At 36.4% G+C, this 26,434-nt stretch overlaps 1 protein-coding gene across 3 annotated transcripts in view; it reads right to left on the bottom strand.

Moving 5' to 3' along the window:
• INPP4B (inositol polyphosphate-4-phosphatase type II B) overlaps nucleotides 1–26,434 on the bottom strand; it is a 493,426-nt gene that overhangs the window by 164,008 nt on the left and 302,984 nt on the right. For all 3 annotated transcript variants that reach the window (XM_027117065.1, XM_027117067.1, XM_027117064.1), the window contains 2 exons: nucleotides 7,028–7,158; nucleotides 6,528–6,632 (listed from right to left, as the gene is read on the bottom strand). In XM_027117065.1, the coding sequence (XP_026972866.1) occupies nucleotides 6,528–6,632; nucleotides 7,028–7,158 (236 nt within the window). The remainder of the gene's footprint in view (nucleotides 1–6,527; nucleotides 6,633–7,027; nucleotides 7,159–26,434) is intronic.

Below are 26,434 nucleotides of genomic sequence, written 5' to 3' on the forward strand. Positions count from 1 at the left end.
CCATGTCTCCCATTGCCCAAGCCAACCATAATATCCCATTAGAATCAAGAGGTCTTCTCTGCAGGGACACTAGAGTTTCTGTCTGGATACTGAAAGAGCAAATAAGGTCTCACTTTTGCCTCTCTCACTTTTCTCTGTTGCCTTTTGATTTTACCCATCTTGATTAGAACCATCTCTCAAAAAGCTGGGATCTTTATGTCCACATTTTACAGAGGTTCAAAGAGATTAGGCTTAAATAGTGTTTGCACATTTGAGTTTCAAAGAGTTGCTCTGAGGTATTAACTTTTAAACAGTGATTACTGTGATACTGTGATTTATAATATGAAATAAATATTTGGTCTTCGTCCCCTTTTCTGGCACAGAGTTCCCCAAACCCTGGGAATTTCCTAAGTGTTGAGAGCCACAAAGGTGTCTTCTGTTAGGTTAATGAGGTGACTTTTGGACTGCACCTAAGGATGGGGGCTGGTTGCCAGTGAAACCAACCATGAGATTAGAGGGTTGAAACTTTCAGTCCTTTCTCCTTTGACTCCCCTACGGAAGAGGGGCTGAAGATGAGTTCAATCCCAATGGCCAATTATTTTATCAATATTGCCTGTGTGATGAAGCCTGCATAAAAACCCAAGAGGACAGGGTTTGGAAAGCTTCCAGGTTGGTGAACACGTGGAGGTGCTGGGGGAACTCAGAGAGCATGAAAGCTCCACGCCCTTTCTCCATACCTTGCCCTATGCATCTGTTGCACCTGACTCTTCCTAAGTTCTCTCCTTTTATAATAAACAGTAATCTAGCAAGTAAAATGTTTTTTCTGAGTTTTGTGAGTCTCTCTAGCGAATTAATCAAATCCAAGGAAGGGGTTGTGGGAACCCCTGATTTATAGCCAGTTGGTCAGAAGTATGGGTAACTACCTGGAATTTCAATTGGCATCTGAAATAGAGGGCAGTCTTGCGGGGCTGAGCCTTTAACCTGTGGAATCTGATGCTGTCTCTGGGAAAATAATGTCAGAATTGAGTTGAATTGTAGGACACCTAGTTTGTGGCTCCAGAGAGTTGCACAAATGAGGGTGGGGGAAATCCCCTCCCCACAATCATAAATAACTAGAGTGGTTCTGAAGAAAACAATTAGAAAGTAGCTGCTGAACTCTGTTCTCAGAATTTATATGATTTTAAGCAAAAGAAAACAGCTTTGTTCTTCAGCTATTAGGTATTTTTGGTTTATCATATAATCTGAAATAAGAACATACTGTGTACAGCTGTATAATACCTAATTTTAATTGAGACAGTTTCTGTCACAATTAACATTGATCACTAATATTTTTAAGTATCAGCATTCTTTATGGAAATCACAAAAATCACAAGACTCCAGGGAGTCTTAAAAGTTTGCAACTGTTATTTGATAATTATCAGTTACCAATACCACAGTACTGGAACAGCTAGGTTTATCTCTTTTGGTCCCTTCATCCTTGAATTTCACTTGCAATTACTACATAAATAGTAGATAGATCTATGTACACCAAGGGAATTATTTTTTGGCCTCTTAGTTTAGTTAATGAAGAATGGTATACACTTACCATACCATACTCATTCTTGGCTACAGCAGTCGTACTCCTTAAAATTTAGTTAGAATTAACTGTAATTGACTGTTTTCCTCTAGAAGAAGTCAGATATACAAAAAAAAATCAATAAAAAATTAAAATTCTAAGACAACAATCTGATCAGTGATATTTGTCTCACTTTAAAATTTCCTCATTTTATCCTGCTGTTTAAATTATGTATCTTTGTGACATGAATAGCCCTTAACTTTCAGATTTTTGGTACTCAATTATAAAAATCTAAGCGGGCATTTTATTTCAAAGAAAAGTCAAGCAAAATAAGTGTAAAGTCATTTTCTCTTTTTTTTAAAAAAAATATAATATGCCTCTCTTCTTTCTTTGATATTTTATGCTTCAACAATTCCTTGGCTTTGTGAAAATTTCATCATATACACCATATGAGGAAAGTGGAGTTCAAATCGTTGAGTCTTGTCAAACTAAAGATGCAAGATTGGTTTGAAATCTAATAGTAGGGCTGCCTCATAGCCTTTTAAAAGCCATTTAATAATAGAAATGAGATAGTAAGTCTATTTTTTCTCAGAAGATCTCTTTAAAATTCCTACAACTATAAAAAGAGTGCTGATGAAAAAAAAAATGTAGACATGCTGATCTCATTTCAAGGAAAAATTTAAGCATAATCCCTGACTTTAAAATGACCCACAAAATGACTTCGACATGAATCTCAAGACAAGAGGGAATTCTAAGGGAAATCTGTTTCAAAATAGTCCAAGCAAGTTGGCATGATGATTAAACACATCTAAAAGGTAATTGCACTTCACTGATGAGGTGATACACCTGAACTCTTGAGACACAGAAATCAGGGAGATCTAAATAGCTCCTCTTGTCTCCTCCTTCCTTCCGTGTAGAGATTAGAAGACTAAGGGGCAGAGAGGTTAGCTGACTCATCCATATTAAACAGTAAATCCTGGCCGATCTTGCATTTGATTATAGCCACAGCTTTATGATATAATATAGTAGGTTCTTTCTTTTTTTTTCCTTTCTTTCTTTCCCTTTCCTTCCTCCCTCCCTCCTTCCCTCCCTCCCTCTCTTCCTTCCTTCCCTTTTCTCTTTCTTTTCTATGTACTATATGCTATTGTATATATATATATATGTATGTATAAAACATACAAACTAACTTAAACATAGTAAAATAACACAAGAATCCATAGTGTATAATATTCACAACTGTTTTTCTATGAAAGTAAAATATACTGGAGAGGGAAACTGTCTTCTTAATTTCAGGGATTTGTGTTATTGTTGTCACTGCTGCTAAGATCTCTATTGTGGTGGGTATTCTATTTGTTGCATTTAAGTAATGGACAAAGATGAAAAATTAACTTAATGGGTCTGGGGGCACCTGAAGTTAAAGGAAGGTTATTTCATTTGTCCATATGAGACATGACATCATAGTTCTGCTGTTACTTGTTTCAAGAGCTGGACATTAGCCTTGTCTTTGGTGAACCTGCCTGCTCCTGTTTGCATAGCTACCTCTCCAAATATAAGAGACATATTAATCAAATGTGGATAGATGAAATTTACTAATGGTAAGAATGAAAATAGATGTAGACTACATCCAAATAACTCACCAGTGAAATACCAAGGCTTGGCCAATCTTACTTGCATCATTACCTGGAAAAATGTTGTCTGTAATTCAGCTAAACATTCAAATCAGTAACCATGGATCTTAAATACATTTAACTTGATTCATTTAATCTGCTAAATATATGTTATATAAGCAAGTAGAAAATCAGATTGACTACCATCTAACTTTTAACCATTTTATTTTTCAAGTAAAGAAAATCAAAGCTCAGAAAGGTTATCAACTTGGTCAAAATAAAAAAAAAAGTAAGGGGTAGAATCCCCCAAATTCAGTCAAGATTTTAATTTCTATTATAATACATAGTTGGTGATATAGTCTGTAAACACCTACTTTAACTGAATTTCAATTTAAAATAACATTTAAACTTCTAAAAACTTAAATATTTTAAAAACATATATTTAATATTATACATAGGACATGCATATCATATATATATATATGAGTAGCGTTGGGGAAAGAAACCAGCATGTAATAGAATTCAGTACTTTCGAATTAATTCTTGGCTTTTAGACTCTCTAGTCCTTTCCCCCATTTACTCCTTAAGTCTTCAAAGAAAGGAATCAGTCTTTCTGAAAACTATGTCAAAAACCCTCTAGTTGATGAGTTGTACCCTAGTTCCGTAACTTCAAAATATTGCTTTTCTCTTTACTGTTTGATATTTGTCATCACAAATAAGAAATTCTTTTATATATTCCATTATGGGTTGAACTGTGCCCCCACTCAAGAAAGATATCTTAGAGTATGACATTATTTGGAAATAAGGTTTTTACAAATGCAATCAAGTTGCAATAAGGTCATTAGTGCAGGTCCTAATCCCACATGACCTAATCCAAAAATGTCCTTAATGGGGAAATTTGGATACAGAAACAGACACAGAGAAGATGGTGTAAAGGCATAAAGGGGAACGACATGCAAAGACGGAGGATCTGTGGGATGCACCAACAAACCAAAGAAAACTAAAGACTGCAGGAATACCATAAGAAGCCAGGTATGGAAGGAGGCAAGAAGGAATCCCCTGTCAGTTTCAGAGGACGCACTCCTCTGCCAACACCTTGATTTTTAGACTTCTAGCCTCCAGACTGTGAAGCATTGCATTTCTGTTGTTTATGACTCCCACTTGGTGATACTTTGTTATGGTGGCTCTAGGAAACTGATACATATCCCACTAAACTAATTAGAAGAAATTTTGTTTGCTTTTCTAAATATCTTTCTTTTAGTTGCCAGTTTCTTCCTTTTACACTGGAGAAACAAAAACTAACTGCCTTGTATCATCCCAGTTCACTCTAGTCTATTTTCAGAAATTACCTTAGAGAAAACAGCATAATGTAAATGGTTCTTTTGTTTTCAAGAAATAAGTATAAAGTAAAAGGCCACATAGATAATAATTTCTCTTTGTGTGGTGGATGTATTTTAAGGATTATCACCAAATATTTAAATGCACATTTAAAATATAAATTCCTATCAATTTGGCTTCAACAAACTATCTGGTTTGATGATACTGCTACCCATCCATGGCTGTAACCTGATTAGTCACAGTACTTGCATGTGATGATTTTTCTAAAATGCTTCTCTAAATCATCCTTTCTCTAAATCTCGCTACTTCTTTAGTTCAAGATTTCAACGTCTCTTAATAGGCTCTTAACTGATTACTTTCCTCCAATTTTAACAGTCCTGATAAAACTGACAGATCCGTTTTGTTCCAGTGATAGCAAATGCCACATGTATCATAAAAACTATTATTGTTCATTCTATGTGTTTTACGTGGTCTAGTTCACTTAATCAGGAAGGAAAAGACAGTGCTTAGAAAGATTAAATAACAGGCTTAAGGTCATATGTAAAGTAGTAAAGCTGAAATTCTGTTCCCCTCCAAAATATATAAACTTTTTTACTATATCATAAAAGTCTCTTCATATAGGCCATTAGGGAAAAAAAAAGTTATGCTGGTTGTCAGATAGCTTTTGAATGTTGCAGCTTCTTTATGACCTTGGTTTTGATGATTTTTTTAAAACCATTAGATATTGTTATGTTCAAACTATTAACAGACACTCAGTACTCAGGGAAGAATTCCTGAAAGCCTCAGGCCAATCCATCTCATTTTTAATTCAGTTGACATAATTTTTGGTGAACAGGATGCAAGTTAAAATTTCAGATAGTTGATAAGGGTTACCAAAGATAATACAATTATATATCAGAATGATTTTAACTACACTTGAACTTATACGTTAGCTAGTTGTGTATACACAATCAGTATGCACCAACTTGAAAAATTTAATTTTTCTGATTATAAAACTTCAGGTAATTTTAAAACAGACAGAGATTTTATTTTAATTTTTTAAAACTCTGACCTCTAACCTGTAGCCTCATCGTGACAATGGCTACAAAATTGGGTGTTAGAATGCTTCTTTAGATGTATCTGTGTATGTGCATGTTTGTATGTATATGTTGATAGACTCAGCATAAAGGATTTGATGATCTAAAGTAACTTTTAGCTTCCTAGGAAGATGAGTACCCATAGGATGACCACAGCATTTATGATTCAGAGAGACCTTTGAGATGGAAAGGATGTGGAGGGCATCATTAACAAAGATGCTGGACAAACAGGCATAGTATGGGACTTCTGCTGATAAATAAGGGCAGGTGGTCACCCTAAATATGCACAAAATTGATACAGCAATAAGTTAAAGAAAAGGGAGATGAGAAGAGTATTTAAAATATATTTTACTGAGAAATGGCAAGGAATTACTTGAGTGGCAATGAATTCAACCCCGTATCATTCACTCTAGAACTATTCAGGTATGTTATGAAAATCTATGTGTATTTTCTTGAAAAATGTCTCTCACAACCAAGTACATCAAAATACTGTAGCACCTTCTATCTGATAAACCCGCTTCTCATAGGGAAGTGGGTGATTCTGGTGATAGCCACCACTAAGTCGGAGAAACAGCACATGAGTCCATCTTTGGCCTCTGGTTTCTCAGGATAGGCACAAAATGAACGAGTCTTGTTTTTCTTTTTCTCTAATTCAAACAGTAGCACAATGGGGAGCTATTAGGCATCGCTGATAATACTTAATAAAGCTAATACTCATCTTGCATAGTCACCTGTAACTCAATTCATAGTTATTGAGTTCATAGGTGGCATATTTACAAAACATTGCCCAGAAACACAGCAACGAAAATGTAATGGTTTCTTTTGTAGTATCTAGGGTCATTATCAGCTTCAATTGTTTCATCTTCACCTTTATATAACTGCTAAAATTTCTAATTCTGCCAATAGTCAAGCCTTTTAAAGAAGTACACACTAATATAATTTGCCCATTTGAAAAAGAATACTATATACTACCTTTCAAGTGAGGGCTGTGTACGTGCATTCTTTGCAGATGTAGGTTTATCGGAACAAATTCTAATGTTTTCTCTCCTTTGCTGCTGCTTGATTTGAAAGAGGACCCTAGGTGGAAAAAAAAAAATTAAACATCATTAGTAAATAAATAGTGTGTGTGTGTGTGTGTGTATGTGTGTGTGTGTTGAAAAGTACATTTGACATAGAAAAATGTTATAAGAATTTCAGAAAGAAAAACATATTCTGTATGAGTGGATTTTCTTCTCAGAAATTTAATTAAAAAAAATTCTCAGTTACCCCTATAATGATACCATGAGGTAAAATAGTGCAATTTTTTCTTCTTTGTTTTTCATGCCAAGATGGTAGAGTTGGAAATAAAAGTTTTCTGCTTTTTATTAAATCTTGACTTTTTTATGTCCATAACAACAGTATTTATTATTGTTTTCACATAACATACATGAAATTCATTTCAGTTTGAATATGTAAAGTCATTGATTTCATACCTGTTTCCTTGCTGAGTTCTGTCAGAATGTCTTGGTACATATTCACCATTTGATCACAGTGAGTAAGGACATTTTTTCGTAGATTGTCCCAGTGTGGAGAAAGCTCACCAAGTTCTTTTAGCTCCTGGTTTCTGTTAAGAATGAAAAAGAAGAGAAAATTATTTATTTTGATCTTAAACCCACAGACACAAAATGCTTAATCAGGGTTGCCAAACTAACTGATTCACCATCCCTTTCAGGAAAGCTCTGTGCTTATTAGGAAAAAAAATCATTTTAACACAAAGGAAGAAGTGACTAGGTTAGGCCACACAAACATTAAAAGTCCTGTATGTCAAAGAGCAAAAAAAAATGGTTTAAATTTATTGATAAAAATTTCACAAAGATGGCAAAGACTTATTATCCTTAATATAAATAGAGGCCATTCAGTTAAAACAAAACAAAACAAAACACTAAACCTCAATAGAGAGATAGCTAAGTTCTAGGCTTTGACTATCCCACGTGAAATAATTTGGAAAGGGTTATCTGACTGTGAAGGAAACACAAGCTAATCGCGGAATCTAGTTTATATATAATATAGCTGTAATCTTTCTAAAGCCCATAAATAGTATGATCAGGTATGATTTTACTGGTCTCAATTTCTCCTAAGGACAATTTAGGTAAATACTGTATGCCTATATTTTGTCCCCTCTTTATCAAAAGAAGAGCTAATCAAGATCTAGGTTTTAATTATTAACTTTAATTCTCTACCCTTTAGCCATGTTAATTTAAGTCATCAGAATGCCTTTTTAAATTATAATGATAAATGGTTTAATATGCTTCTTGGTTAGATTTCTCATTCATTTCTATAACCTTTTACCAACAACATTTTCATGAGGCAGTTTAACCAGCAGTAATGAAACTTCTTTGCTATTTTGGCTGTGAAACATGCTAAATACCAAGCTAATAAATTCAGAAGATGTAGAAGCTTTAACATCCTGTTAAATTCAGGAATAATGGATGGTGTGCAAAAATGTGACTTGCTTCCAAATGCTTGTAGCTGCCTTTGTTTGGTTTCAATGGGAATGCGATATAGTATCGCTGCATCTTCCATTTGAGGTCTTCACAATTTTTGTGAACATTAATCTCATTCTCAACTTTTCCACAGATTAACTTTCATCAGACAACATTCATGGAAGTAATTAATCAATGGACAATGGGAGTAAAGGAAATTCATGACCAAAGCAGGGTTAGGGGAGAAGGCTGAAGAGTGGGGAAGTCAAGTTCTCTGTGTGGACTCAGATGGTAGGGTATTGAAATTCAGGACAAAACAAACAGATAATTCCAAAAGCTGGAGATATCAAGTCTAGAAGAATCTGGACAATTTGGTCAAATCTGAGGTAGAGAGCAAATGTGATATGTCAACTTAATATGTAAGATTTTGGGTTTTACTTTCAATATATGGTTATAATAGAAATCTTAACTAGGTATTACTGTTTAACACTAATAAACTCACCATGGGTTTACAATTTATGTTGTCTCTGAATTCCTATCAGAAATAATAATTATAAGGGAGGTGGCGATGGAGGGGACGGTAAGAGTGAAGCCCCTGACTACGGTGTGGAATATTGGGGTGGAGTACACCTCCCTGCCCAAGAGGAGTCTGACAAAGTGTGATCAGAAAATCTTAGCGTTCTGTAGGGAGTGACTTGAAGGAAGCCGGGAGGAATCTACAAACTGGGGTTTAAAATTCATTACACTCCTCCAATATGTCAAAACTTACATACAGGAATAACTAGACGAAACCTGGCGTTCACTGCTTTTTTGTTCTAAGAGAGGACATTAAACAGATACACATTCTGAAAGGGACAAACAAACAACATAAGGTTTCTCCGCATTAAAAAAGTTCAGGGACTTCCCTCGTGGTTCAGTGGTTAAGACTTTGCCTTCCAATGCAGGGGGTGCGGGTTCGATCCCTAGTTGGGGAGCTATGATCCCACATGCCTTGCGGCCAAAAAACCAAAGTATAAAACAGAAGGAATATTGTAACAAATTCAATAAAGACTTTAAAAATGGTCCACATCAGAAAAAATCTTTTTTAAAAAAAGTTCAAATATAGGAGAACTATAGAATAAAGGTATAATACACTAGAGTAATGAAAAAGGTGTAAAACAAAATGGGGCAGAGTAAGAAAATAAGTTTTTAGAAAATGAAAGAAATTAATTACATTAATACATTAAAATAGAGAAGATAATTACCTGCATCAAAATCAGTAAACTTTTCAATCAGGAAGGCTAGGGCTGTTTGTATTATATTTTGATTTGTCACTCAGTAAACAAAAACTTTAGCATCTAAGAGCCTTGTTTTATATCTCCATCCAGGTTCTCTGGAAGGCAGGGCCTGAGATCAAGCAATCCCAGGTCAGTCAGAGGGAGGTAAGAAGGGAAGTGCTGAAGGGAAAAAGCGAAAACAGGCATAATGTCGTTCATTATCAAGCTGGGCAGAACTTCACAAGAAAACACAGCTGGTTAGGTGGCCATGTGGAATGACTCCAGAGAAGTCATACGGAACCTCTGCACCTTGGAACAGATTGTTAGATGGAGGAAAATGCATTTATATGCCAGTTCCTTAGCATCCACTCTATTTCACTGGTAAAGATTCATCCGATGGGACTTTAGCTCCTCTGTACTTCTAGTTATGCAATCTGTCTCCTCCACGCAGCCACTGGGGGGGCAATATTCCGGTGGAGACAGAACTTTCCTGGGTCTGGTAAAATATAGGTGCCAAGTCCACTCTGGATACTTCCACGGATACTTCCACCATTGGGTGCATGATAATGGCTGGTCTTCACCTTGAGGGAGACTGATAAGCTGGTGGCATCAGGAGATAAGGTGACAATGGTGTCACCGGTTGGGGTTCTCCATTGAGCAAGTGGTCAAAACTTGAAGACACATTCCAGTTAAGCCAGCACAGTAAAGCACATAAACTGAGCCCAGGAGGGGCTCTCCATTGAGCAGGTGGTCAAAACCTGAAGACGTGTTGGGGGTGAGTGGGCACAGGAAAACACAAAAACGGGGCCCAGGACAGGAAACTTCTTGCACAATTCCGATCCATTTATGAAATCCAGATAGCATATAAGACAACATTCTTCATCTTCTGCAAGAGGGAAGTTCAAGTACAATCCTTCAAAATGACGGCCAGGTGTAACTTCCCAAAGATTTAAAGAGAAGCAGCGAACCAAGCACAACAGTCAATACTCCAGCTGATTCTGGGGGCCTTAGCTGGTGATATTCATCATTCTACCACTCATTTCAAATTTGCCTCATACTCCACTGGCATTTCTGGAGTGCTGCCTTGTGAGGTCACTCTTCGTTTCCTTGCTGTTATGGAATTTTAGTTGTGGCAATTTCCCATGCACTTCTGGCCATGGAACACCTCTGAGTTCTAGATAAATTTCTCTTTGCTCAGCAGCCCTACTTCCCCATGGTGTATCTCTTACTATCTTTGCTGGTCCATTTAGTTAGGAATGTATGGTAGTCAGATCACACAAGAAATCAACCACAACTTCCAGTTAAGTGGGACTCTTAATGGGTCCCCTGACAGAACGCCTGTCCCCATACTCCAAGAACCAGGATTCTAACTGGCAAAGTCTAAGGCTGTAGGGAAAGAAAGCGCAGATCCCCAAAAGTGGGGCACTGTGATTGATTATAAGGGCTAACCCTTTCTTCTAGAGGTGGATATTTTAGCTATAGCGGGTACAACATCCTATACCAGCTGTTGGTTTAGCATATAAACTTCATCCTGGAGGATAGTATCCCAACCCTAAGTTTTTTTACCCAAGCTGGTACCTTAGCTGAGTCTTTCATGGTTAATATTATTCCACTGTTCTATCAGGTCTGTGGCTTTTGGGTGGAGGGGCATGCAGTGATTACAAACTCATGTCGCACCTCGTTTTACGTAACACTTGTCCTTTGGTTGGAGCAATGTTATGTGGGACACCAGATCATTCTGTAAGCCATCAGATGGGGGTGCCAGCAGTGGCACTGTGAGCAGAAAAGGGAAACACGTATTCAGACTATGTTTCATGTCCCAGGATAAACTGCTGCCTTTTCCAAGGTCAAAGGGATGCAACGTAATTGACCTGCCACCAAATAGCTGCTGGGTCTCCCCCAAGGAATGGTACCATATTTGTGTCCATTGCCAATCTAGTTCTGGCATTTAACATTTAGCAGTGGCAGTAGCTATATCAGCCTTGGAGAGGGAGGCCACGCCTTTAGGTCCATGTATAACCCCTGTGTCTGCCACCAAGGCCATTCTCTTCATGGGTCTATTTCACAAACTCTGGAGTGTCCAAGAAAGGAGTCTGGCTAATCCATGGGCAGGTGATAATGTTCTCTGGTCATAAAGAGTATTTGCTTTCTGATGGGCATGGCTCAGGCATACTTGTGCTCACTCCTATAAGCCCATCTACATACCCTTGCCCATACTCCTTGAATCCAATCTTCTAGTCTTATTTCTTCCAGGCCCGTGAAGCCATTCACTTTGCTAAACTTAATATATATCCATACCTCAGGCCATCTCTCCCTCTAAATGATTAACAATCATACTGTTTCTCAGATCTCCCCACTGGATGGATTTTCTTCATTATTGACCTTAAGGTCCACCTAACACATCAGGCTGACCCATCTTTTTAAGAGTTTGAGTTTTCTTCCTCCATGAGTTAATCAGAATGCAAGAGAAGCATCATAAGATAGAGGTACTAACATGAGATCAGTGACATGAGACTCTGGGACAGCTCTTTACGATATATGCTCATACCTCCTGGATCTGCTTAAGCCCAGTTTCGAATGTATCACTCCCACCACACAATACATTACTCCTACATCATACAATGGGATCACAGTAGTACCCAGTTCACAATGGGCAGCTCTAGGCCCAGAGTCATTCTGTGTCTAAATCATCAGGGGTTTAGTCTCTAACTAGGGCCCAGTATCACACTGGGATGATGCAGGAGCCACCAGTACATTTCAGAACCCTAAAGGTCTGCACTGAAACAATCCTACCTGAAGTTGCTGAAGCCTCCACAGGGCAGCATTATTTCTCACCATGGATACGTTCACACCCATTGTTCAATCTCATGTACCCAAGGGCTGGCAACACAGTTAGGAACTTTGGAAATGTTCCTCTTCCTTGGGCTCTATTTGACACACTCTGCTTCTCCATTAATGGTTATATATATATATACACATATATATATACTATATTTTTGATAAATATGATATATATGACTTTCATACATATTTATGACATATATATGACTTTTATATACATAAAGTCTGAATGGTATATGCATCAGAAATATAGTTCAAATCACAGCAATTATTTATGTACATAGATGAAGAAGGTCTTTTTTGTGTATGTATACGTATGTGCTATATTCCTGATTTCCCCCATTATTTGTCATTGAACCAACGTATGTTAGAGGTGGAGCAACCATACGTGCCAGTTTACACCTGTTACTCCATTGTAATTATCAGCACCTCTTTCATTTGCAAAATATCCCTTTAAATGACCCAAGTTTTAGGATATCAGAATTAACATATCCTTTTTGATATAGTAAAAGAAAACAACGGCTACAAACTCACAGAATGTCATGGCTGGAAGGAAATTTAGGAAACAATTTGAAACCTCTTGCTTCACAGATGGAGGCATCTAAATAAAGCTGCTTGTTAATCTCAGAGTCACTAGAAAAATGTAAGCCTTTTAGACTATAATTCTATACCAACTCTTTTCTCACCCCATAAGATTCTCCACTGTACGAACAAAGAAATACAAAACAAATTAACAAAATTCCAAACAATAAACACAGTGCCTTGTTTATGAAGGTACTCAATGAACATATATGGAGTGAAGGGGTGGAGAACCTGGAGCTATTGACTTCTAAAATCACATTTATAAACTTTCATGTACTTTTTTTTTTTTTTAACTTTCATGTACTTTTAACATTAAACCTGAACAAAGGGTAAGTTGTAAGTTGAGATTTTTTTACTTCTGTATCTTTCAGTTCAAATGGCATGGCTACTAGGTATGCAGTAATAATCTCTAAAATATGTTCAAGTGCAGAGTGGTGTCTAGTATTCTGAGACTCACAGAAAATGTCCCCTGTGGTCCAGTCTGCATGTTGCCACTTTTATCTAAACAGAAATCTGGCATCAACATTATAATTAAACAGTTACACATCTTTACTAAACCTTTGGTGTGAATGGAAAAAGTGATGAGCTGTGTAAATGCATTTTTAATCCATAGAAAAATATTTTTTAAAACACTCCGCTATCTATTAACATTATCATTTTACTCACAGTAACACCTTCTGCTTTCAAAAGCTGTCTCCTTTAATTGCTACCTTACAACAATGACAATGAATATTTCTTTCTGGCAAATCCACTGCCCTGCTAAACACACACAATCTCTTATGAATTCCCTACCTTACTCTCACTAAAGTTCTATTTTTAAAACAAATTTTCTAGCTTGTCTCTAACTCTTTCCAATTCTCCAAGACTCCAATAGGTAGGCACAGGAAGTTGAAAAGAAAAGACTGAATATTCAAATACTAATAAGCTTGGGCCGCTTACACATTAAAGTTCTCTTGGCACTTACTGCCATCCATCCACTTTCACTTTGCTACCTACAAAAATAAAAGGCAAATCATATAAAATATGTCTCCAAAGGAGACAGGTGATTGCTAAGGCCTACTTGAGAAATACCTAATGCTCTATGGTTCTTGACATTTCAACTGTAAAGACTGACATTCTTGAAACTTGATGAAATATTCATACAGATCTCTGGTGTACTTTTTGCCTATATGGTTTGTTTCATCTTACCTTGTTTAAATATTTCAAAAATACATGCTTTTTCTCTTTAGGAAAACTGCAAGTTCCTGGAGGTTATTATGACCCTCTGAACCTTCCATAACGTGAAACACACTACTAAGTATAACATGTTTGAAACACAGACTATTAAATAACATGAAGAGAAAATGAGACCAAAAAAAAAAAAAAAAAAAACCCAAATGACTCTTGAAGAGTAAAAAGAAATAACTGAACACAAAATGAGTCACAGAGAAACTGAAAAGGAAATAGCCAAAGCTGCTTTCACATATAATGCATGAAACACTGGAAAGATTATTAAATAGGTAAACGTTTTTTAAACTTCATTACTTACACCCCTGGGGCTGTCATGGCTAGAAGGACAGGGAGGGTGTTGGGCAACAGGGAAACCAAGTAAGCAAACTGGCATCTAGGTTTAAGACTATCAAAACAGAACCTAGTTCAAAGAGGAAAAAGTTTAGCATCTACTTAAAGCCTCTATTTAAAAGTAGTTTCAAAGCCTGATGATGATGTATTCAAGGGGGGGAATTCCAACATGGGGAAAACTTTGCTCTGAGTCTGTGAGTTACAGAGACTTGTCTTGTTTATCGTCTTGTCCTACCACAGTCCTTTGTCCATAGAAAGTGTTCCATGTAGGCCTGTTAACTGAATGAAAGATTTGCTTGAAGACTGTAATTCTTAGATTTTCCTGAAATTCGAGATAAAGTCAAAATATAAGCTAACCCCAAAGTAGAATGCTGAGCTCTGCCCCAGTTAAAATGGATACGTGCAATACATAAATGAGTCACTGTTGAGTCTTCTAACCTTATACGGTTGAGATCTGTAACCCTAGTTTGGTTATGTCTTCCTCAAGGATAGAGAGAGATTTGAAATGTATCTTCATATGGCATCTCTTACTGTGATGGTTAATTTTATGTGTCAACTTAGCTAGACCACAGGGTGTCAGATATTTGGTCCAATGTGATTGCCGGTGTTTCTATAAGGTTGTTTTGGATGAGATTAACATTTAAGTCTATAGACTGAGTAAAGCAGATTGTCCTCCCTACTTTGGGTGGGCTTCATCCAATCAGTTGAAGGCTTGAATAGAGCAAAAAGGCTGACCACCCCCTGACCAAAAGAGAACTCCTCCTGCCAGGCTGACTTTGAGCTGGGACACTGGCTTTTCCTGGGTCTCAAGCCTGCTGGCCTTTGGACTAAAACTACACCATAGTCTTTCCTAGGTCTCCAGCTTGCTCACTCACCCTGAAGATCTGAGGATGAGTATACACACACACACACACACACACACACACACACACCCCTTACTAGTTCTGTTTCTCTAGAGAATCCTGAGTAATACACTAACTATGTAGAGATTCCATCAGAAAGCTTGCTTTCTGCTTGGTGTAAAAGAAGTTGGGGGTGGTGGTGAGATGGAAACATCTAGAATACAGTTTAGGCTCTTTCATGAACTTTTATCCCTCCCACTACATTTTACAAATACTCTGACTTCTTCAAAAGAAAAATAACCATAGAAATGCTCAGCCTGTCTAAGGGACATACACAAGAAATCTCTAGTCCTAAGGCCTAAGTGCCACATGTGAGCACCTATCTTATTAGAAGTGTAAACCCAGAATAATCAACTTAAAATATCTGGCTATGTGAATTCAAAAATTCCTGAAATTACGAAAAGTAATTATTGTAAGAAAGAGTGCCCAAGAGTAACAGTTAATTCATTTACAAGAAGGTAGTAAGACCAAATAGCCTGATAAAAATTTATCTACCAAAGGATACAGACCAGTAAGAAAGACATTAAAATGTTATTTGAAATTGTTATTATCTAAGCAAATAGAAATATTTTCCTACAATGAGCTGTACAATACCATTTCATAGAATAAAAATGGCTACACAATTTAAATAGAGCCTTTTGGTAGTTATCACACTCTAAAAGTACATGTGGGTGTACATGGGCGGCAAGTTTAAGAGGCAAATGGCTTTCATTCATTAAGCAAAATTAGACCTTAAAACAAATCTGAAAGAAGCCATAAAAATTTACCCATTAGGAAAAAAAATTAAACATGAAATAGTCAATGAAGTGTAGACTCCATAAATGACTGGTGGGTGGCTTCATTTCATAAAGTGGTCCGGTGACACCATAAAACTGAACAAAGTTCAACTACATGTCAAGTTTCACAGTATTTTCAACCCACAATTCAAACTGTCTGTGCTTTAACCTGTAGAGGGATAAAAACTGCATCCATAAATCACAGTCTTTTTTAAAATGCATTTTTGTAAATGACAACGTGGGTAATGTTGCAATCCACGAGCCACTATTTCACTGGAAAAAGTGACTGGATATTCTGAGTGGTCCTTCACTCTGATTTTCATGTGACATTAAAACAAGCAGCTGTTGTACTATACACTCAAGGTTTCAAGTTTATATGCAAAGACTAAGCATTGGAACACAGTAACTACAGGAATTAGCTGTAATCACAGAATCTGTTTGTATCTGATAAACAGCCGGATTCTATAATTTAATTTTAGGTAGCTGCGTTAGAAAAAAATGAGGAATGATAAGTATGTCTTATTCCATCCTGAGAGTCTATTTGCTGCTCCTGATAAAGGTGATTTGGTGTTTATTTACTTCCACATAACATCTTCTTTACCCTTCAAAGTTTGTCAAACATGGTCATTTATTGTTTTAATATGTTAAAGCTCAGTGTTTCATTTATGCTTAAAATGGTGGCGTGTTCATATGAAGTTTCTCCTAAATCCACATATACTAATATATGTCTTTCTATTTTGGGTAGCCATGAAAATTACTCACTGTACCTGAAAGGCTACTAAAGTAAGAACATATACTCACACTGTTACCATTTTTCATTATTCATGCCCATACTTTTAGAAAGTGCAAACGTTTGTGAGTATCACCCTTTTGAATTCTCACTCCTGCATCTGGAGTGCAGATGTCACCCAGTTCAGTTTCATAGGTAGACAGAATTCAAGAGGCTCTCAAAGTGCTGCAAGTAGAGCTCTTTGGGGAAAACCGTAAGGCTTTCCAGGTGATCAAGGTTACTTTTGTATAGAATGTGTCTCTTTTCTTACTCTTAAAACACTCCTCAGATATAATTGTCCCAGAGCCCGACTAAATAAAATAAAAAATTCAGTTTCACTAGGCACATTTCAAGTGCTCGATAGCTACATGGCTATCAGAGTAGGCAGTGCAGTATAGAACATTTCCATCATCGTGGAAAGTTCTAGTGAACAACATTGTTCTGGAAAAATGGGAAGAATATAAGTGAGAAGTAAAGTGACTTGTTTGATGCCATATTGTTAGGAAGTGGCAGAATCAAGACATGTACCGAGGTCTTGTGAATGCAAATCTTGTTCTCTTTTTTATTTTAATTTCTGGTGAGTATGATTTCTTTTAAGCAAGTATCCTTCAATAGGAGGACAAGATTGGAATCTCCCATCTGAGGGACTCATCTGTATGTAAATTCCACCCAGGTCAACAAAGAGCTGGTGCAAATATTTTGCTCAAGTGTGCACTTACCAGACAGCCTTGGCTGCCATAATTGCTGGAATCTCAAACAACAAAACAAAATTCTTATGTATTTTCTAATCCTTTAACAAATATTTAGTGGTGCTGATTATCCTTATTCATGCCAGGCACTATAATAAGAACTTTATAAATATTCACTCATTCTATATGCATAACAGCCCAAGGAAGTAGGTATTATTATTATCATCCTTATTTTTTAAATGAGGAAACTGAGACTCAGGGAAGATAAGTAATTTACCCAAAGTTATCCAGATAGTGAGTAGCAGAGTTGGGATGAAGCCCAGGAAGTTTGTCTAGGGTGCCCATGCTTTAAACTACTATGCTAGATAGACTCTCCATTAGAAATACAGCACAATCTCACTCTCACTAGAAATCACATCAGGAACATATATCTTGATACTATCAGCTTGAGGAAAAAACAAAATAAAACCCTTCTGTTTTTGCAGACAAGGGTAAAGCTTGATGTCAGCCTTCTTATTCTTTACATTAAATTCCAATGAGCAGGAAGAAAGGGGGATTTTATGTTACTAGAACTCTTTAAAATTAGAGATGCTACTGCTGGTTATCCTAGATCAGTGCTGTCCAATAGAACTCTCTGTGTGATGGTGATGTTCCAAAGCTGTGCTATTTAATTACAATGGTTACTAGCCATATGTGACTACTGCACACTTAAAATGTGACTAAGGTGATGGAGAAATGAAATTTTAAATTTCATTTCATTTTAACAAATTTTAACTTAAGTTTCAATAGCCACATGGAGCAAGCAGCATCTGTACTTAATAGCAAAGACCTCGATGGTTCAATTAAGAGCCAAAGAGGGCTCCTTTGTTTCTTCTAAACCTTGTGCTTGCCCATTATGTCCTACATCAAAGAATTATAACTTATCTATTCAGTCATGCAGGTCAGAATGCTTAAGTTATTCTGCACGCCTTACCTCCAGAGATAATCCACCACCAAACTCTGCTCATCAAAAAAAATCCCAAATGTTTGTACATTTCACCATTTCCCCCCAGCCACCATGGTCTAAGTCACCATCATTGTTCGCCCAGACAAACACAACATCCCCTAAATTGTTTTAACCCTCCACACTTGCTTCCCTTTTTCTAAGTGTAATCATGTCATTCTCTTCACGCAATTTCAGCTGTTCTTGGGAAAAGACTACATTCCTGAGTGCTCATTATATGCCAGGTATTATGCTAGATTCCAGGAATAGTACAATAAGAAAATTGACAAGTTCCTCCTTTTCTGTGTCCCAGAAGGCCCTAACTAATCTGAAGTCTGAAGCCTGACTATCATTCCAAAATCACTGTCTCAGCTCTAAATACACCAGCTTTGTGAGAGAAGTCCATTTTTCTGCCCACTGGGAATTTGTAGTACCATATAATAAACGTATCTATGAGGTATGCACTTACATACACACACACACCTTAAATCCCATAGCCATAAGTGCTAGAGTCTCCTGATTGTTCACTTAATTTCTACAGTAGCCCTGTAGGACAAATGATAATATTATTATCTAAAAAGTGAAAAAAAATTGAAAATTGAGAAACTGTGTAATTTTCTAAAAATTATAAGTACGTATCAAATGGCAGATAAAGAGGTTCTGGACTCGGGTTGATAATTATTCCAATTCCGTGTTTTTATCATCACAACGTACACTGTCTCCTACTCAATCCATGTGACATAAAGAATCCTGGCACAATGGACAAATATGCTTCTGAATGAGCTTTGCCTTATTTGTTCCCGTGGGGCTATGGTAATAACCAAACAACAAAATAAAACACATATTTCTATCGCCAGCTTGGTGATACTAAGCGCTCTACAGGACATCTCATTAAATGATACCAAGAATCTATAATGACGAACTTAATGGCACACAGCATCTGCCCTCAATACTAGGAGTTGGTAGGGCCAATGCACTCTTTCCGTGATAAATAATACACCACATGGTATTCCAACCGTGCATCAAGGTTGCATGAAGAAAAATGAACAGAAGAAATAACGCTCATCAGCTATGAGTCAACAGCGGAGTCCCAATGGGATACTTTTTTATGCAGCACTTTTGGATATTTAGGACTTAAGATTTTCCTCAGAGAAAGCAAACAAGAGAGACAGAAAGAAACACAAAGAGAAACAAAGCGGAAGAGATAGAACACTATAAAAAAATCTATGAAATTCATCAGTTTGAGGTTTATTCAGTATCTATGAGACCTAAACAGAATAGCTGACTCCTTATTACTTTTCCCACTAATCAGTGTTTCTTTAAGGTCAGTAAACATTTTCAGTGTGCGTTTTTCTAAGTATGCAAATGTCAGTAGACGTCTCAAAAGTCACGTGCTTCAGCCAGGCCAAAAGAAACACGGTGTAAGATGAGGCTGGAGATGTAGGTAGACAGGAGCCCTTGTTTGCCTTGTAGGCCGTGTGAAGGGGAAACCTCGTCTGGTGATAAATTTTGAAAAGAAGATCTAACCACGTTCAATGGACAGGTTGGCTCACTATGTGGTAAAATCCTACTGTACAACTTTTTGAAATAGAATTTATATGAATATATTCTAGTTCATAATTCCTAGTATATACTTTTAACATTTTTTAAATGGCACTCCTGTAGCATTATTGGTTTGAAATAATATGAACCTTTTTGAATGTAATAGTCACAAAATGCTTTAAGATAAGGTGCAAGGTCAGAAAATTAAGTATCTTCCTCATTTCTTTCAAACTAGGTATATTGCTTAGAAAACCCATTTAATAGTGTATGATAATATTTAAGTCAGCATGTAGAACATGTCTCTGAAATGTAACTCTGTGCAGCAACTAGGCTTTCAACCTGGGATTTCAAAGTATCTTACTATTTTTTTGCATATATAAGAATATACTGCATTGAAGAAATAGATTTAAGACTAGATAGACAGACAGATAGATACACTTATCATAGGTCTGTAATATAGCTCTAAAAATGAAGAATATAGAATATTTGAAATATATAGTATTGAACAAAACAGTGTCTTCATTGACATAAAATATTTTATCACCATGAATTTAGTATATGTACGATATTTACAAACACTAATATCTAAGAGAAAGCATTCACATTCTCTAAAAGAAGTGTTAGCAAGATTTTTATTTAAACTTTCTATGTCCCAAATTCTATGACATTTTGCCTACTAAAGGGTTTGGTTCAGATGTTTATATTTTATTTACAAGATTGTTCCTCTGCCTGGTACACACAAATATTTATGTCTTATATAAAACCTAAGGACATCTTAAAGTTAATTCTTATAAATTATTCTTATCCTTTCTTTTAGACTCCCAAAATTATATTCAAGGAAGTTTCTCTCCTTCCTCACCCCTGGGACCAATGAAGAAAAATACAGAGAGAGAAGAAATGGAACAGGAGAAAAAGAGAAAACTACATGATATAAATCAAACTAATTTTTTCCTGGGGAGTTTTATGGACCATAAGGTTCATTGTCACCGAAATACTTCATTTCTTTAAAACTTTTGTACCATAATAAGTTTTCAAACATCATATTATAATGTAGAAAAGTATATGTTTTGATAAAACCAAACACCCTATGGCCACCCAAGCCTCCCATCTAAACATATATATGTGCACACCATCATTTAATATGATATGTGTAGCTGCCATGGAGCTTCAACGCCACAAGTTCCATCATTTCTTCTATTAACTGACACATTTCAATGTTGACTAAGCAAAGCAAACTTTTTTTTACTTAACATCTTTATTGGAGTATAATTGCTTTACAATGGTGTGTTAGTTTCTGCTTATAACAAAGTGAATCAGTTATACATATACATATATCCCTATATCACTTCCCTCTTGCGTCTCCCTCCCTCCCACCCTCCCTATCCCACCCCTCTAGGTGGTCACAAAGCACTGAGCTGATCTCCCTGTGCTATGCAGCTGCTTCCCACTAGCTATCTATTTTACATTTGGTAGTGTATATATGTCCATGCCACTCTCTCACTTCGTCCCAGCTTACCCTTCCCCCTCCCCATATCCTCAAGTCCATTCTCTAGTAGGTCTGCGTCTTTATTCCCGTCTTGCACCTAGGTTCTTCATGACCATTTTTTTTGTTTTGTTTTTTAGATTCCATATATATGTGTTAGCATACGGTATTTGTTTTTCTCTTTCTGACTTAACTTCACTCTGTATGACAGACTCTAGGTCCATCCACCTCACTACAAATAACTCAATTTCGTTTCTTTTTATGGCTGAGTAATATTCCATTGTATACATGTGCCACATCTTCTTTATCCATTCATCTGTTGATGGACACTTAGGTTGCTTCCATGTCCTGGCTATTGTAAATAGAGCTGCAATGAACATTGTGGTACATGACTTTTTTTGAATTATGGTTTTCTCAGGGTATATGCCCAGTAGTGGGATTGCTGGGTCATATGGTAGTTCTATTTGTAGTTTTTTAAGGAACCTCCATACTGTTCTCCATAGTGGCTGTATCAATTTACATTCTCACCAACAGTGCAAGGGGATTCCCTTTTCTCCACACCTTCTCCAGCATTTTTTGTTTGTAGATTTTTTGATCATGGCCATTCTGACCGGTGTAAGGTGATACCTCAGAATGGGAGAAAATATTTGCAAATGAAGCAACTGACAAAGGATTAATCTCCAAAATTTACAAGCAGCTCATGCAGCTCAATATCAAAAAAACAAACAACCCAATCCAAAAATGGGCAGAAGACCTAAATAGACATTTCTCCAAAAGAAGATATACAGATTGACAACAAACACATGAAAGAATGCTCAACATCATTAATCATTAGAGAAATGCAAATCAAAACTACAGAGCAAACTTTTGAAGTAATACAAAATCTGAAGAAAATACTCAATATAAACAAAATACGTGGCAACACTAAAACAAGCTATAAAAATTTTATAAGTGGTAGTTTGGCAAGACCTACATAACTTGCCTGCATGCAACCCAAGGTGAAGGACTGTAAAGCCGGTGGCATTATAAACACAGGCAAAAATACACATAAACACACACACACACACACACACACACACACACACACACATCTTCTATGTATTTAGGATCTCTGAGCTGTCTTCAACATGTACTCTCCTTTTTCTCTCCATTGCACGAACTCTATAATAAACCAGTTGTGTTTTCCCCCCCATCCTTCAAGGAGGCTAGATCAAAGAACTGGGCTACTTTATAATGCCACATCCCTTAGGTATCACGATTATAGAATCATTTAGTAAACTTCTCAGAAGCGAGGTGTTATACTGATACTTGGTAAGCAGGACCTCCCCATCTTCCCTTCCCAACACATAATTCCAGCATAGCACTTAAGAGGTTATACATCAGTGCTGTCTCCTTGATACTCCTGCTGGAAATCTGCATATTTATAACATTTTTAATCAGATTATGTGAGTCTGTAATGTGAACCATGGATCTTTTTCTTTTTTATTTATATTTTAATTGAAGAATTGTTAATTTATAATGTGTTAATTTCTAGTGTACAGCAAAATGATGTAGTTATACATATATGTATATATTCTTTTCCAGATTCTTTTCCATTACAGGTTATTACAAGATATTGAGTATATTTCCCTGAGCTATACAGTAGGTCACTGCTGTTTACCTGTTTTATATATAGTAGTGTGTATCTGTTAATCCCAAACTCTCTGCTCTCCCTTCCCTCCACTATGACCTTTGGTAACCATAAATTTGTTTCCTATGTCTGTGAGTTTATTTCTGCTTTGTAAATAAGTTCAATTGTATCATTTGTTCATAAAAACGTGAACCATGGATTTTAAGGAAGCAAGGCCATTGGCAGAAAAGCCGTTATAGACCATTACACTATCACAGGCAAGAAATGATGGTGGTTGGGATTAGAATGGATAGAGTGAAAACATAAAAAATAAATGAATTTGAGGGAAATTGTGGAATTAGCATGACTAGAAATTGATACTTGAAATTGAATGTGGAATGTGGATAGGTTTGGTGAGACAAGACAAAAATACTTATGTTTTATGTTTCTGCACTGAACTGTTGAAGAGAGGGTGGCATTTACTGAGACAAGAATTATTGGAGGGAGAATGATTTAAATGTGATACCAGGGCATGGTAATCATGGGGACCAAAAGTCTGCTTTCCACAGTGAGGCTCACGAAGATGAGGGTAGATTTAGAAAATAAAGACACAGTATTTCTTCTGGGTGGTGTGTTTAGAGTGATTTTTTTTTCTTTTTTATATTTTCACTATTTTCTATAGTGACCATATATTATTTTTACAGAAAAAAATTAACCCACTTTTTATATCTTTTTAAAAATATGGCTTCAGGAGCAAAGAGGCAGAAAATTGCTAATATAAGCCTTTCTTCACAACAGTAAACATAACTTGTCATCTACGATTTCCTGCTTGTGAATTTTTGGGGCCTAAACCGTAATATAAAATTCAAAGTTTAGCGTTGTGAAAACACGTCACAGCCAACGCAACAGATGTTATATATCTGAACTTGAACTCAGAAGGTATTAGTGCTTAGGGAGGCACTAATCAGAGGGAGGCCCCAGAGGATTTAAACCCTATCACAGCCCTAAGACTTTGTGTATGTACGATCTCAAAGTTAATAAAAGTAGTTCACGTTGAGTCCAATGTCACACTAAGGGACTAATAGCAAGAGAAGTTTTAGAAGGCAGCTGCAGGCAAGGGCACTGGGTATGAGTGAGGGGAAGTAGCTGCTGCACCATTATGTCCCTGCCAACATTTACACTCCATATCATGACGGCTGAGAAGGACATTTTCCTCATTCATACATACAGGTATGCCTTAGGCATAGAGGCGTACCATGCACACACCTGGTCCCTGCCAACAGACTCACACTAACTTAGCCTGTCAAGCGTTTACCAATCCCAGACATGATAAAATTAATAATATACCTTCAAATGCATGAGTGGGATTTCATTCTTACCGAGTTAAATAGATTACAAAACTACTAATAATGCCTTGTCTTTAAGACACAGTTGTGACTAGACATATACCTAATATTCCCTAAATTCCCTTTCTTACTTGCTATTTTTGTTCACAGTTAAATCCATACTCAAACTTAGGAAATCTCTACCTGCGAGTTTATGAGGCTGATATCAATCATAGCAGTCTTTTCAGAAAATTGTCCGTTTTCTATTCCCTTGGTAAAGGAGGGAAGTTATGTAACAAAGTGGTCAAATAATACCCTAATTACCCCTATAGGGAGATGACAACACACCAACACAGAGAAGTTGTAGAAAAGTTTACGTCTGGGGTGAAAAGTGAGACTGAAAGAGTCAGTGGCTCGTGAAAGAAAGTGTAGGATTGTCAAAATCCAGACTTCACAGAAGTCTGACCATGTTTGCAAATTTATCATCTTGGTAATTGAGAGGAAACATCTCACTTTTGTAAAATATTTTGTAAAATACTTACTATTTGGTCCTTAAGGAAAAGTTTTTGCAACCCCTGTTATACAGCTAAATTCATACTGTGATTACTGACTTTCCTAAGAAAAAAAAAGAAAGAAAGAAAAGGAAAGAAAGACTGTATATCTATGTCTGTGTGTCTGTCTATCTCTCTGTCTATCCATCTATAACTATCTCCATCCATCCACAGGTCTTATGAATAGGGACTTAATGGCAGCTTTTATCTACTTCTCATTTACTTACTGCTCTTCACCAACTAAAATGATATAATTTAGTTAATAGTTATTTTAAAGATTCAGAAAGTAGCTGTTTCAGTTACTTAGCATAATATAAAGTTGCCCTGGCACCTTTTGTTTTTGAAGAAAAGACTCGAAGCTTTTTAAAAAATAATTCTCTCAAGATAGATTTCCAAGCATGAAAATGAAGCACCTTGTCCTCTTTGCGACTACTGAAAGATAAGGGCACGATGACACCCACAGTCTTCATCAAACCACCTAAGAAAATCCATTAAAATTGTGCTGTTGAGAGGAAGGTTGAGGTAAGTATAACACTTTCTGGGATCTGAGTAAGACTAGGGGTAAAAGAGTCCATTTGCAGTGACATGGATGGACCTAGAGATCGTCAAACTGAGTGAAGTAAGTCAGACAGAGAAAGACAAATACCATATGATATCACTTATATGTGGAATCTAGAAAAATGGTACAAATGAACTTATTTACAAAACAGAAATAGAGTCACAGATGTAAAAAACAAACTTATGGTTACCAGGAGGGAAAAGGGGGGAGGGATAAATTGGGAGATTGGGATTGACATATACACACTACTGTATATAAAATAGATAATTAATAAGGACCTACTGTATAGCACAGGGAACACTACTCAGCACTCTGTAACGACCGATACGGGAAAAGAATCTAAAAAAGAGTGGATACATGTATATGTATAACTGATTCACTTTGCTGTACAGCAGAAACTAACATGACCTTGTAAATCAACTATACTCCAATAAAAATTAAAACAAAACAAAAGAGGCCGAAAAAAGAACTTCAGAGTAAAGCTCTGTCTGGGCCGGAGATTTCACCCAATCAAGAAAAATGTTTCAAGTCCTTCTGTAGGACAATGTCCCATTCTTAAATTCTTAATTTGTTATGTTATATCATGTTAATTTCATATTATAATTTAATGATTACAGTATATTAATTTATATTATATTATAAATATAATTCTTAATTTAAATTATTGTCTCAGTTGGATAGCATATATCTTCGAGGGTAGATTCTTTAAGAAAGTTTGGTGAATGACATTTTCTGAGCTTCTGCGTATTTAAGTATGTCATTTCCATTGCCTTCATTCATTAAAAAAAAAAAGTCATAACTTGACCCTATATAATAAAGTGGGCCACAACCTTTTTCTCTCAAAAAATCAAAAATCAGTAGATGTCACTCCATGGACTTCTGCAGAGAAGTAAGTATAAGGTTAGTCTGATTTTAGCATGTAAAATAAAAACCTGCATAAGTTTTCACTGTTTCCAAGTTTTTGCATGAATTGTTCTTTCCCAAGAAAGAA

The sequence above is a fragment of the Aethalodelphis obliquidens genome, unplaced genomic scaffold, assembly GCF_003676395.1.
Source record: "Aethalodelphis obliquidens isolate GAN/ISIS:26980383/991018 unplaced genomic scaffold, ASM367639v1 scaffold17, whole genome shotgun sequence".
NCBI classification, from domain to species: domain Eukaryota; kingdom Metazoa; phylum Chordata; class Mammalia; order Artiodactyla; family Delphinidae; genus Aethalodelphis; species Aethalodelphis obliquidens.